We start from the raw sequence: 11,424 nt of genomic DNA on the forward strand, positions 1-11,424 counted from the left end.
CGGAACCGGCCGAGCGCCGGCAGCCCGCCCGGCGCCTCTCGTGCCCGTAGAAGCTCACGGGGCCCCGCGTCGGGCTCCTTTTTGCAGCGTGGACGTGGACGCGGAATCCAAGAAGCTGCTGGGGCTGGGACAGAAGCACCTGGTGATGGGGAACATCCCGGCTGCTGTGAACGCCTTCCAGGAAGCTGCCAGCTTGCTGTGAGTAGCCTGTGTTTGTACCTGCGCTGCCGTGTGTGGGGAAGGCTGAGCTGGTTACGGTGCTGTAGTTACGGTGCGAGGAGAGCGCAGACCTGTGGAGTTAACTCAGGTGCGGGACAGCGTCATGGTGGGTGTGCCGTCTTGTCGTGCTGCAGTCCTCGAGGGAAGAAAAGGGATTTGATGTTTTCTTTCTCCTGGTGAGGCGCTGATGTGATCTGTTCATGTGGGAGCAATGGAGTCGTGTCACTTGCTTGATCCTTGCTAGGCTCGGTCAGTCTGAGGGTGATGCTTCTTGGATTCTTCATTAACTTGCTCTGCTGGATGCTTCTGAGAGCCAGCTCTGTGTAAGCGAGGCAGGCTTTCATCCTTCCTTCACAGTGCTGAGTGAACCATGAAACTGCTGCTGTCCAGAAGCTTTTGTCTGTAAAGCTCAGGTATCAAATCCTCCAAATGAAGCACAGGCAAATAAAGCTTTGTTACTTTTGTAGGGGTAAAAAGTACGGTGAGACAGCGGATGAATGTGCAGAAGCTTTTTTTTATTATGGAAAATCTCTCCTGGAGTTGGCAAGGTATGCTAATGGTTGTTTGTTTATAGTGACTGTCCTTGAATGCATGGTGTGCTTCCTTCAGGGGGTTGGTTTGTAGCTGAGCAGTGACTGTATGCTTCTTCCTGAAGGGACTGGTTTAAAGCTTGGTAACTGAGAATGAAAAAATGGTGTTAGGAATAATGCTTCTGGCAGAAAACAGCTATGCTGCTTTGATATCTGATAACATACTGTGGTTTGTTCTCTGCTATATAAGCAGTGTTTCTTAGTAGCAGTGCTCTTCTATGAAACAAAAGACAATGATGGTTTTTCTCCAGAGAAGTATGGACATCTGCAACATTAGTAAACAGCTTCATCTAATAAGCACCTGTTGTGTCAGGGAAGCACGTAACACTCAAGCACCCAGAGCCTGGCTGGGGCGATGGGGCTTTGTCCCTTGGTGGGCAGGGTTATGCTGGGTGGAACATGCTGTGGTGGTGCAGCTTCCACAGATCAAGTGATGCAGTTACGAGAACCAAGTGATTATGATCTCTTTCTTCTTTTAGAATGGAAAATGGTGTATTGGGAAATGCCTTAGAAGGGGTGCAGGTTGAAGAGGAAGGAGAAAAAGCTGAAGATGATTCTGCATTGCTGGCTGTTGATGGTATGTAAAGCTGTCAGCTGTGTCACGGAGGTACAAGCTATGTTTTTGTCTAACTGGTCTAAGTACATCGGTGTGCTGGGTAGTCAGAATCATTCTGTTGAAACTTCTGCAGCCAAAATGGACTTTTTTATTTTCTTATCCTGCTTAAAGATGAACAAAACTCCTGCAATGAACTTATTGCTTAAGCATGTGTCAGGGGTCACCAGATGTCTGTGTTCTGAAATGCTGCATTCAAGCTTGCTTTCTTAAGCTTCTGGGTCAACTTGAACTGCTTTGTAACCTTGTAGCAGTACAGTGTGTGTAGCAGGACAGATCAGTATTGAAAATGTCCAAGAATGATACTTGCTTTGTACTGGGCAGCTGGAGATAATGCAGGAATTCCTGTAATCCAGACTATTAAAACACTGGCATCTCTTGCTTAGCTGCGACTAAAATCGCTAGCGCAAACTGCACACTGCTTGAGCAGCTGCTTGCAATAATGCAGTCTGGGGAAGGGGTTTGCTTAGTTTGAGTTACGTTGGTTGCATCCCATCCTAATTCCTTGTGTTCTGAAAAAAGAGCTTTTAGGAATGGAATGCCATCTAACCTGATGACAAACCAACACACTGGAGGGTCGGAGGGTGGTGTTATCAGTGCCCGTTAATGTCTTTATCACTAAACTCGAAGAAATGTTTATGCTTCCTCAATCATGTAGAAGAAGCAAGGGAGGAGTTAAGAGAACAGGTATATAATGCCATGGGGGAGAAAGAAGAGGTGAAGAAGTCTTCAGTGCTAACTGAGAAGGAAATCAAAGGAGAGGATGTTGAAATGGAAGATGTTACAGAAGAAAAGCTAAAAGAAGACACAGTTACAGATACAGAGGTAAAGCTTGAAGGGTCTGAAGAGAAGACAGGGACTTCTGTGGAGAAAGTAAATTCAGAAGAGCGTGACAAGCAGACAGCTGTGGAAAAGAACACAGAAGAAGCAGCTGTGGAAGAGAAGGCAGTGGAAAAAGAGCAGAACACACATGAAGAAGCAGAGGCAACTGAGGGGAAGAACAGCATGAAAGAAGTGTTGGATGAGGAGGTGAAGGCAGCTGTGGAAGAGGATGAAGCTGCAGAAGAATCTGCAGAAAAGAAGGGAGGGGCAGGAGAGCAGACAGCAGAAGCAACAGAAACTGAGACAGCAGTGGAAAAGGGAGAGTCTATAGAAGGGCAGGCAGAAGTGGCTGTGGAAGATAAGGCAATGTCACAAGAAGGGACAGCAGAAGGGCAGGCAGCGCTCATGGCAGAGCAGAAAGAAGCTGCAGAAGAACAAGCAGAAGCAGCTGAAAAGAAGGTGGAGGAGAAGGAGTCAGTGGAGACAGCTCCAGACCAGAAACCAGATGAATCTAAAGAGATGGATTCTTCAAAAGAGCCTGTGTCTGCAGTGGGTGAAGATCCAGCTAATGATACAGGAGAAAAGACTGAAGTGGCTGCTAAGGTAAAGAAAGAGGAAAAGAAAGATGACCTGATGGAAGAGAATGAAGGTGCTAAGGTAGAAAAAGAAGAGAGAGATGACCAGATGGAAGAGGGAGAAGGTAACAGTGAGAAGAAAAGTACTTGTGGGTGGATGACTTGCTGGATTTGGCTAACAGTGGGTAAAATGTTCCATTCAGAATTTTCTGTTTGCCTTAAAATGAGGAAAAAAGGGATTTAAAAGGATTTTATATCTGAGTAACTAGTTTCAGTAAAGTTTCAAGAAATGGAGAATCATCTCAGTTTCTTTAGACTAACGCTTAGCTAACTGCAAAGCAAATCTTTAAAGCAAACTTACAGCGCTGTGAAATGTGTAAGTAAAGGCTAGGCTGGTGGAGAATACTGAATGGATGTTCACTTGCATGCGTCTGGGTTTAATGCACTAACCTTCGAATAACTCAAATCATGAGTCGCCTCTGGTTATAACCATGCTTTAAAACAGTGGAGCAGAAAAATAAGAACTGCTGAATATATAATGAAGTGATAAGTTTGCTTTCCAGAGGGCAGGGAGGAACTTTCTATTTGAGTCTTCCTAGCAGTAATCAAAAGTGAGAATTTGGCTGATGAACCTCAATCTGATTTGCCATGGAACTTGCAGATTCATTGCTTCCATCTAGTGCAGTTTTGCAGCTATCTGGCTTTTTCTGCCATTCTGCTTCCCCGCTTCATTATGGCTGCTTACAAGCTTAAAGTAGCCTGGTAAAACCTGTATGCTTTGCTGTAGTAGTATCTGCGTGGCCTTAGTAGGCCATGGATTTCTGTTGGACAAGTTAATCAATAGGCTGCTGATTGAAACTTGACTTATTAGCTCAGCTGCAGAGGAAGAGCCTTGTTGAAGAGAGGCAAGTCTGCAGCTCAAATAGCTCTGGATAGTGGACTTGTGCTGCCCAGTGCAGTGAGCACAGTATTGAAGCAGCTGCCTTGGAGGGTGTCTGTCTGACCACAGTGTGACTGAATGTAAACTAAGAACAGTTACCCACTCTTCCTTATCCTATGAAGGACTGTTTATGTACACGCTGCTTCCTTTTGCTCAATCTCTTGTTGGTATGAGGACATCCTTGAACATCCTAGTCTGGTGTATTGCCAGCATCTGTTCTGTTTTACATTTGATCAGGCTGTGCATGTACTTAATTATTTTGGCCCTCTCTGGCTGGTGTGTACTCCTTGGCAGGGACTGAGCAGCTCCCAGGTTCTCTAATCACCGTAACAAGCTCCTGTTATTCTAGAATTAATCACTGGTCACAGTGAATTGGTTGACTTGAAGCTAAAGTCACACAAATTAGGTGTTCTTAAAGTAATTAGATTCCTTAGCTGCACACCTCAAAGATCTACTGGTAGAGCAGATGATGCAAAACTTCCACAATATCACAAGTCAAGTAGCACTGTATGACAGCAGGTTCATTAATAACATTGTAAATATCTGAAGTGAGGAACTTGAATTCAGAAAGACCTATCTGTACACAGCTTGACAGTTACCTTGCTGAAAACGCTTGTTATCTGTAGCGTGGAGTCCCAGCAACTGACCAGCATTCCATGGCTTCAGTGGGAATTCACCACGTGTTAGTGAGAATAATTTTAGGTACGTTTCCATGCTGGCATTATGAAGTTAAATTTTAAAACGTAAACTGAGGTTGCCTGGAACTACCTTAGTTCACAGCACCCAACGTTTTCAGCAAGATGGCTGCTGCTGAAAATAATTCTACCTGTGCTCTTCTTAATCACACTTCTAACCTCTCACTGGAAGGATAAGGGCCGGATAAAATATTCTGCCTGGCTCCATGTGAAGCAGCACAGTAACAAGAAGTGTTCTCATTCATCTGCTTTCCTCCCAGAAACAGAAGAATCTGAAGAGGAAGATAAAGAAAATGATAAAGCTGAAGATGACAAGGAGAACGAATTGGCAGTGGAAGACAAGGTGAGGTTGCTGAGCTCTGATGCTGGTGCTCCTGAATGCAGTGTCTGTCTAAATGTCATGTGAATATCTTTTAAGTTTATGAAAGCTCACTTGTATTTTGTTTAGTCCTGTACAGGAAATGAGTTCTGTGTGGTGAAACCAATGTTACCGAACAGGGGGGCATCAGTGCCTTGTAGGGTCGTTTGATTTTTGTCTGTAAACTGGTGCTTATTCAGCTGCACTGAAACAAATGCTTGTGCTCTGTAGGTCGTTGAGGCAGCCTGGTGGAGGGGAGGCTGGCCTTGGTTTCTCTCTGAAGTTAATTGTAACAGTTGTTTGTCAGTTTTTGCTGTCTGGTTACTTAGTTTGAGTGCACTCAGTCCAGTAAGTGGTGATAAAGACTGGGAATCCAGTGGCAAGTGTAGCACTGCTTAAATCTGAGGAATTATCTGGACGTAGCAGTTCACACTGGAAAACTCACTGATGGGAGAATATTGCTGCTTAGTATCCTGTTATTTCTGGGGGCAGGAGGAGAGAGAAGAGGCCATATCAACTGACGGTGTAAACTTAAGTTCCACTTAAACACCTTCATACAAACATGCAAAGTGTGAGTTGATATAATGAACTCTTACAGATGTTTTTCCTTTTATCAGCAAAGCATTCATCTCTTGGTTAAAATGCATTCTTTGGGAACACCTCTTAAAAGCATAAAGTTGTTTAATGTGATATGTATCCAAATGGCTTAATATTTTATGCATTTCTGGTCTTTACAGGAAAGTGAGGAGGAAGAAATTGGAAATCTTGAGCTAGCCTGGGACATGCTGGAGTTGGCCAAAGTCATCTATAAGAGGTAAAATATGAGGCTGTAATTTGAACGTTTGCTAGAAGAAACTCCCTCAGTTGGGAGGTGGTGTAGCATAATGCTACATATTCTGAAGACTTGAAAACAGCTTTTTTCCCTTGATTTAGGCAGGAAACAAAAGAAGCTCAGCTTCATGCAGCTCAAGCTCATCTAAAGCTAGGAGAAGTCAGCATTGAATCTGGTAAGTAGTGCTAATTGTTGTGTTTGAAGTGCTAAGTTAAATCTTGTCATGTTTCATTTCATGCTCAAAAATGAGTAGAGGTGACTTAAGGCTGAGGTCAGGCAGTGGTTAAAAATGAAAACAGCTAAACTTCCTCTAATTATAACAGTAGAGCCATAGGATAAACTTCTTAATGGGGGACTCAAGGAAGTTTCTTAAAGAGGCTGTACCGTGCTTCCCTGGAGCAGCAAAAGAAAGCTTTGTGTTAGAGCTGGTGCACTATCAGGTTAAAGCAGAACACAGCGTTGTTTCATAGAGATTTGGTTAGCTTCAGAAACTGGGAAAGCCTCCTTAGGTTACGGTGTTGTAAATACACAAAGCCCTCTTGAGAAGTGGGAAGCCGGGGAAGTGGGCCCTAAGCAGTGTTGGACTGTGAGCGCTGTCATTTGATGACAGGAAAGCATCCTGTTACTGAGCTCAACCTGTATTCAATAATAGTTCTGTTTTCAAACTACATAAGGTGGAATGAAATATGTAAAATATGTTCTGTGTAAAGACTATGACTTGCTTCTATAGAGAACTACGTGCAAGCTATAGAGGAGTTTCAGGCCTGTCTGGCCCTGCAGCAGAAATACCTGGAAGCTCATGACCGCTTGCTGGCTGAAAGCCACTACCAGCTGGCACTGGCATACCACTACAACAGCCAGTTCGATGAGGCAGTTCAGCAGTTTGGTAAATCCGTAGAAGTCATTGACAAGAGAATGGGTAAGCAGTTCTATAAAATTGCCTAGCTAACTGTAGAGCTTTTGTGGATCAACACGAACTTTAAATTGCCCTAAAACCAGTTAGTGATGCAAATGTTTGCTAACTGGCTACACTAACATCACAACTGTCAAAACAGCATCTGTTGGTGGGCACTTGCCTCTGTGGTATTTGTAGTGAGACAGCTACTTTGCCTTGAGGCTTTTTTTGCCATGGTAACTTTGTCGTTTTAGCAATGCTTACTGAACGAATAAAGAAGGCAGAAAGTGGTTCCCCCGAAGATGAGAAGGAGATTGAAGAACTGAAGGGACTTCTCCCTGAAATCAAAGAAAAGATAGAGGATTCAAAGGAGTCTCAAAAGAGTGCAAGGGTAGCTGAGCTGGCATTGAAAGCAACTCTGGTTAGTGCATCCTGTACTTTTCTTTGAACCAAACATTCTTCTAGCGAGGCTTGAAGTAAGCCAGTAATGGGAGAAGCTGAGACTTCACATAGAGCAAGAAGTTAACTAATGCAGTTAAAATCTAGAGATAGGATTAATAGCAAATATATTGAAATTAATTGTTCCAGCCTAAACTTGAATTTGTTAGGCTTCTAAGCAGTAAGTCTAAGTCAAATGTGAAACTTGAGTGTTACATCGCTATGTGAGCTTTTCTTCTGTCCGCTATATGTAAGCGTAGAAGTAGAATGCAGTAAGACAGTTGGATTTTCTGCCACTTCCTAAACTGTGTACTGGCCTTTTGTGAATAGGTAACAATGTGCTTGTTAACTATTTCTTCTGCTTTTCTAGGTTGGAACTACATCTGGTTTCGCACAAAGTGAAGGCAGCAGCTCTGTTTCTACAGTAAGTTGGGCAGAGAAAGTTGCTGAGAAATCTTGTCTGCTTTAAGGATTATGGCTTGCTGTTATTGACGTGTCAGTGTCCGTTCCTTAATAGATTCCAGTAAGAAAAGCTGCTGATGGAGCATCTCAGTGTGTTACAGACATCTCTCACCTGGTCAGGAAAAAGGTGAGTCCAGCAATGACTAATAGAACAAACAGCTTGTCAGAGTATCGTCGTTTTGCCCTCTACTGTTGGATTTCTTGGCTTAGAGCTTTTACTATGAAGCCTGGAAGAACACTTAAAAGTAGTAACAAAAATAGTGTGTAAAACTCCTTTCCACTGGGAGGTAATCAGTCTGGGAACCATCCAGCTCCAGATGTGTTGTGATGGTTCAGCACCATGCCTGACCACAGTGATGTAATTGCAGGGCTGGTTTGCCTTCTGGAGATGTCCTCTGAGCAAATGCCCTGCTCTGTGGGAACTGCAGGAGGAGCAGGGCAGCCTGTAGATATTCAAAAATTACAACCAGGCTGAGTTGGGTTCCCTTCTTTCCAAGTGGAAATGGAGAATTGAACTTGAAAAACAGCAAAGGTAGTCCTAGTATGTAGCCATGCTAAGCTATCTCTTACTCAGAAAACAGGATATATTGAATACAAGGTTCCTGTAAGAGTATAGATACTTTCCAGAATTGTTCATACTGCTAATTATCCTGTATGGGATCTTAGTTTTTATATTACGTACTGTTATGACACAGCCTGCCTTGTGTTACACCAGCTGCTTTGAGTTCAAGTCTGTCAGCTTTGATCTACTTTACACAGGTGATTGTAAATGCCTGCTATTCACTTAGCTGTTACCTAGCCCAACAGTAACTCATTCTCCTGTCAAAGTATGAGGATAATTTAGCACTGTAGCTACTGGCACTTGCATAATCCTTCTTGTTATACTTTGAGATGTTTGTGCTTCAGAGCTTTGGTTAAATCCTAATGCTTAAGTTCTTGAACCTGGCAAGTAGAGCTTAAATAAGTAATGTACAATGACATCTAGATGCTGACTTTCTAAAAATACTTCAATTTGTACATAGTGAAGACTAAACAATTTTGTCTTCAGAGGAAACCAGAGGAGGAGACCCACCAGGGAGACAATGAAGCTAAGAAATCTAAAGCAGAACCGGCTGTCAATGGTGGTGGTGGTGACGCTGCCCCCAGTGGAAATGAGGTTGCAGAAAAAATGGAAGAGGAGGTGGGCAGTTGAGTCAGGACTTTGTGCATACGTATTTTTTCTTCCCCCTCTGTTCAGGCATCGTTTTGTGCATGGTTTCATGTGTTGCTGATATACTGGCTTTATTGCCTGTTGGTCTTCCCACAAGATGGGAATATTCCCAAGCTGACAGGCTGCATGTTGTACTGAGGTGTCTGACACTAAGTGAGCTGGAAAGATGCCAGCTTTGGCTACCTGCAGCCAAAGGGTGGGACAGAACTATGTGCTGGGGCTCTGCATGTCTGAGTTGGGTTGAACAACAGCACAAAGCCTTTCTCCAGAGCATTTCTGTAGTAGAATGCTTAAAGGTTTTAAAATCCTTAACTTGGCCTACAATTGTTACTGTTTCAGAGTAGTTCTGGGCTCTGGAGATGAGCAAAGCATGCATTGTTATGTCTTGAAGTTAAAGAAACTTTGCTGCATGGGTTGGTGCTGTAACGCAGTGTTTGATTTTTAAAAATCAAATACTTCTCTTTCCTTTTAGACAGAGAAAAGGCCACAAGCAGAACCAGGGGCTGCAGTTGAAAGCACAGTATGATAATTCTTTAGCTTTGGACACTCCTCTCCTTCAAAGGAAAATGGTTTTGTATATAGTGTATTTTTTCACTTTTTGGCAACTTTTGTATGACTTCAATAAAGATTGTAAGCAAATGTTCCTTGTTCTGACCCTGTTTCTCTCTCAAGCTCCTTCCTCCCTGCTCTCGTGCTGCAGCCTTCGTGCTGGTTCTGTGTCATCTGACTTTGGAGCAGTAGTACATTTCTGTTCTTTGGGATATGACTGCAAACAATGAACTTCATAGTTTGTACACTGAAAAAGGCCAGGAGGTGAAGAGCTGTAGGTAGAAGCCATTTATTTCACACACCCACCACATGAGCGCCAGGATGATAGAGGAAATCTTGCCATGGGTTTTGCTGCTCCCTGGTTTGAGCCTTGAATGCCTCCTGTTAAGCTTTTCCTAAATGTACTTTGAGAAGTGTCTAATGGAATGAGCAGTAGGGGAGGGGGGAAAAAGAATGTGATTGAGCACAGAAGTCCATCGTCACAAAAAAAGTCCCTTATCAGAACTCAGGGTGAGCAGCTCTCGTGTTGCCTGAGCACTGCAACAGGGCACAGCTCATCCCGGCCTCACCTCTCAGGGCTTCTGTGCTGAGCTGGTGCCTCCTGAGTAGGAGGGGGATCATGCAGGGCTCCAAAGAAGATGCTGGGGAGGCTAGAGGGCACAAGTGGGTAGCTGGAGGCTGTGGTGGGGCTGCCTGTCCTCAGTGGCTCCTGGGGAAGGAAAAAGGCAGCTTTAACGGGGGTTCCCCCTGGGCACCGGGAGCACAGAGCAAATCACGCTTGCAGTTCGGCACTTAGAGAGGGAATGCGTTCTACTGCAGCCAGGGAACAAGTACCAACTCTTGTTCCACCCTTACCACCCTAGGAAGCCCCTCTCAAGGTGAGTTACCCCTGCGGCACTAGGACCAGACACCGCCAGAGCTGAGGCTGGAGGGAGCGGAGGGGCCACGGGCGGTGGGAGGACGGCAGGGGGCAGGCGCGGCCCCATCCCCTCCGCCTGGCGTCGCAGCAGCAGCTCCACCTTTGCCTGCAGCTGAGCCAGCTCTGCATTCTGCCGGGCTGCCTGCGATCCTGGGGAACAGCAGCTCAGACACACTCTGCTGCCACCTCACAGACAAATGGGCAATGCTCCATTTCCCAGTCACCCACCGACATCAGCTCGCATCTCCCTCCGGACCTTCAATGCCAGGAGCTCATCCTCGAGCCGCTGGTTCTCCAGCTCCACAGCCATCAGCGTCGCATTGAGGCCCTGTGCCGCCTCAACAGCATTGGTATCCTGTCCCTGGGCTCTGTGCTGGGGCTGGTACTTACTCATCTTCTGTGCAGCCTTCTTCTCCAGTGCCATGGCCTCCAGCTGGAGGTCTAACAGCTGTTCCAGGGTGGCCTCGTCACGGCCACCAGCACGCAGGTAGGAGAGCAGCAGAGCCCTACCACGACGCTGGCATGAGCCCTGGTGGCTGGGGCTCTGCTGGGCTCCCGCCCCTCCCTCAGCTCTCACCTGGCCTCAGCAGCCAGCGGCCCAGAGGGCGGCAGGAGGGCGTCGAGGTGGAGGGCAGCCCTGGGGAGGATATGGGCAAACTGGGGCCCAGCGGGCAAAGGGCCCCTTTCTGGGCAGCATGCAGCAGGTCTCACCCTCGGTGCTGGCGTCCAGCTTTGTCTGACATCACCTCTGCAGCCCAACTCATTTCTGGTGACAGACGCCTGTTGCACAGCAATGCCAGGTGCTGGCACAGCTCTGTGGGACGCACAGCTGGGTCACTCCAGAGCCACAAGCATCACCCCGCATCCCGTGCCAATGCCTACGCTCTCTGTGCTGCTCTAGCTGTTGGGTCCTGGCCCGGATTTCAGCCACGTGGTGCTGATGAGCCTCCAGCAGCTCCGGTGCCCGTGGGTCCCCCCGCGGTGGGCTGGGCTCTCCCTGGGGCACAGGGGCAGCCACGGCAGTAGGGGCTGAGTCCACGGGACGGGGGGCGACCCCGCACTACGCTGCAGGCGAGTGGGGCCGGTGGGGAGGTCTCACCCGCTCCGTTGGTCGGCTGGCAGCGGGGGCACGGAGCAGCGCCCGCTCGCGGGGCGTGAGGATATCACCCAGAGGTGCCCCGCGGGCTCGACCCGGGCCCTCACGACCCAGAGAGAACCGAGGGAGCCCGGAGAGCAGGAGCAGACGGCGGTGCTTGGGGCGATCCTCGTGCCGGGACATCGTGGCCTTGAAGAGGCAAACGGGGTGG

General features: G+C 46.7%; 2 protein-coding genes across 3 annotated transcripts; one reads left to right on the forward strand and one right to left on the reverse strand.

Annotated features, from left to right (window-relative positions):
- Positions 1–4: 4 nt before the first annotated feature.
- Positions 5–9,288, forward strand: NASP (nuclear autoantigenic sperm protein; the record flags this gene model as incomplete). The annotated part of the gene is made up of 13 exons (XM_019618412.1): positions 5–198; positions 687–767; positions 1,289–1,386; positions 2,081–2,944; positions 4,715–4,797; positions 5,550–5,626; positions 5,746–5,819; positions 6,375–6,563; positions 6,794–6,960; positions 7,348–7,401; positions 7,495–7,566; positions 8,488–8,619; positions 9,122–9,288. Coding segments are annotated over 13 exons (2,139 nt in total), but the record flags the coding sequence as incomplete, so codon positions are not given.
- Positions 9,289–9,393: 105 nt separating this feature from the next.
- On the reverse strand, positions 9,394–11,418 carry CCDC17 (coiled-coil domain containing 17). Of its 2 annotated transcripts, XM_010716178.3 has the most exons (8): positions 11,217–11,418; positions 11,000–11,114; positions 10,829–10,931; positions 10,695–10,754; positions 10,346–10,623; positions 10,086–10,267; positions 9,768–9,907; positions 9,394–9,615 (listed from the first exon to the last, which is right to left on the reverse strand). In XM_010716178.3, the coding sequence occupies exons 1-8, from the start codon at positions 11,394–11,396 to the stop codon at positions 9,594–9,596; spliced, it is 1,080 nt and encodes a 359-aa protein (XP_010714480.1). In that variant the 5' UTR covers positions 11,397–11,418; the 3' UTR covers positions 9,394–9,593. The 2 variants fall into 2 exon arrangements, with proteins under 2 accessions (XP_010714480.1, XP_010714481.1); XM_010716179.3 differs by lacking the exon at positions 9,394–9,615 and having other exon boundaries at positions 9,776–9,907; positions 10,054–10,267.
- Between the last annotated feature and the right edge of the window lie 6 nt (positions 11,419–11,424).

The sequence above is a fragment of the Meleagris gallopavo genome, chromosome 10 (assembly GCF_000146605.3).
Source record: "Meleagris gallopavo isolate NT-WF06-2002-E0010 breed Aviagen turkey brand Nicholas breeding stock chromosome 10, Turkey_5.1, whole genome shotgun sequence".
Lineage (NCBI taxonomy): Eukaryota > Metazoa > Chordata > Aves > Galliformes > Phasianidae > Meleagris > Meleagris gallopavo.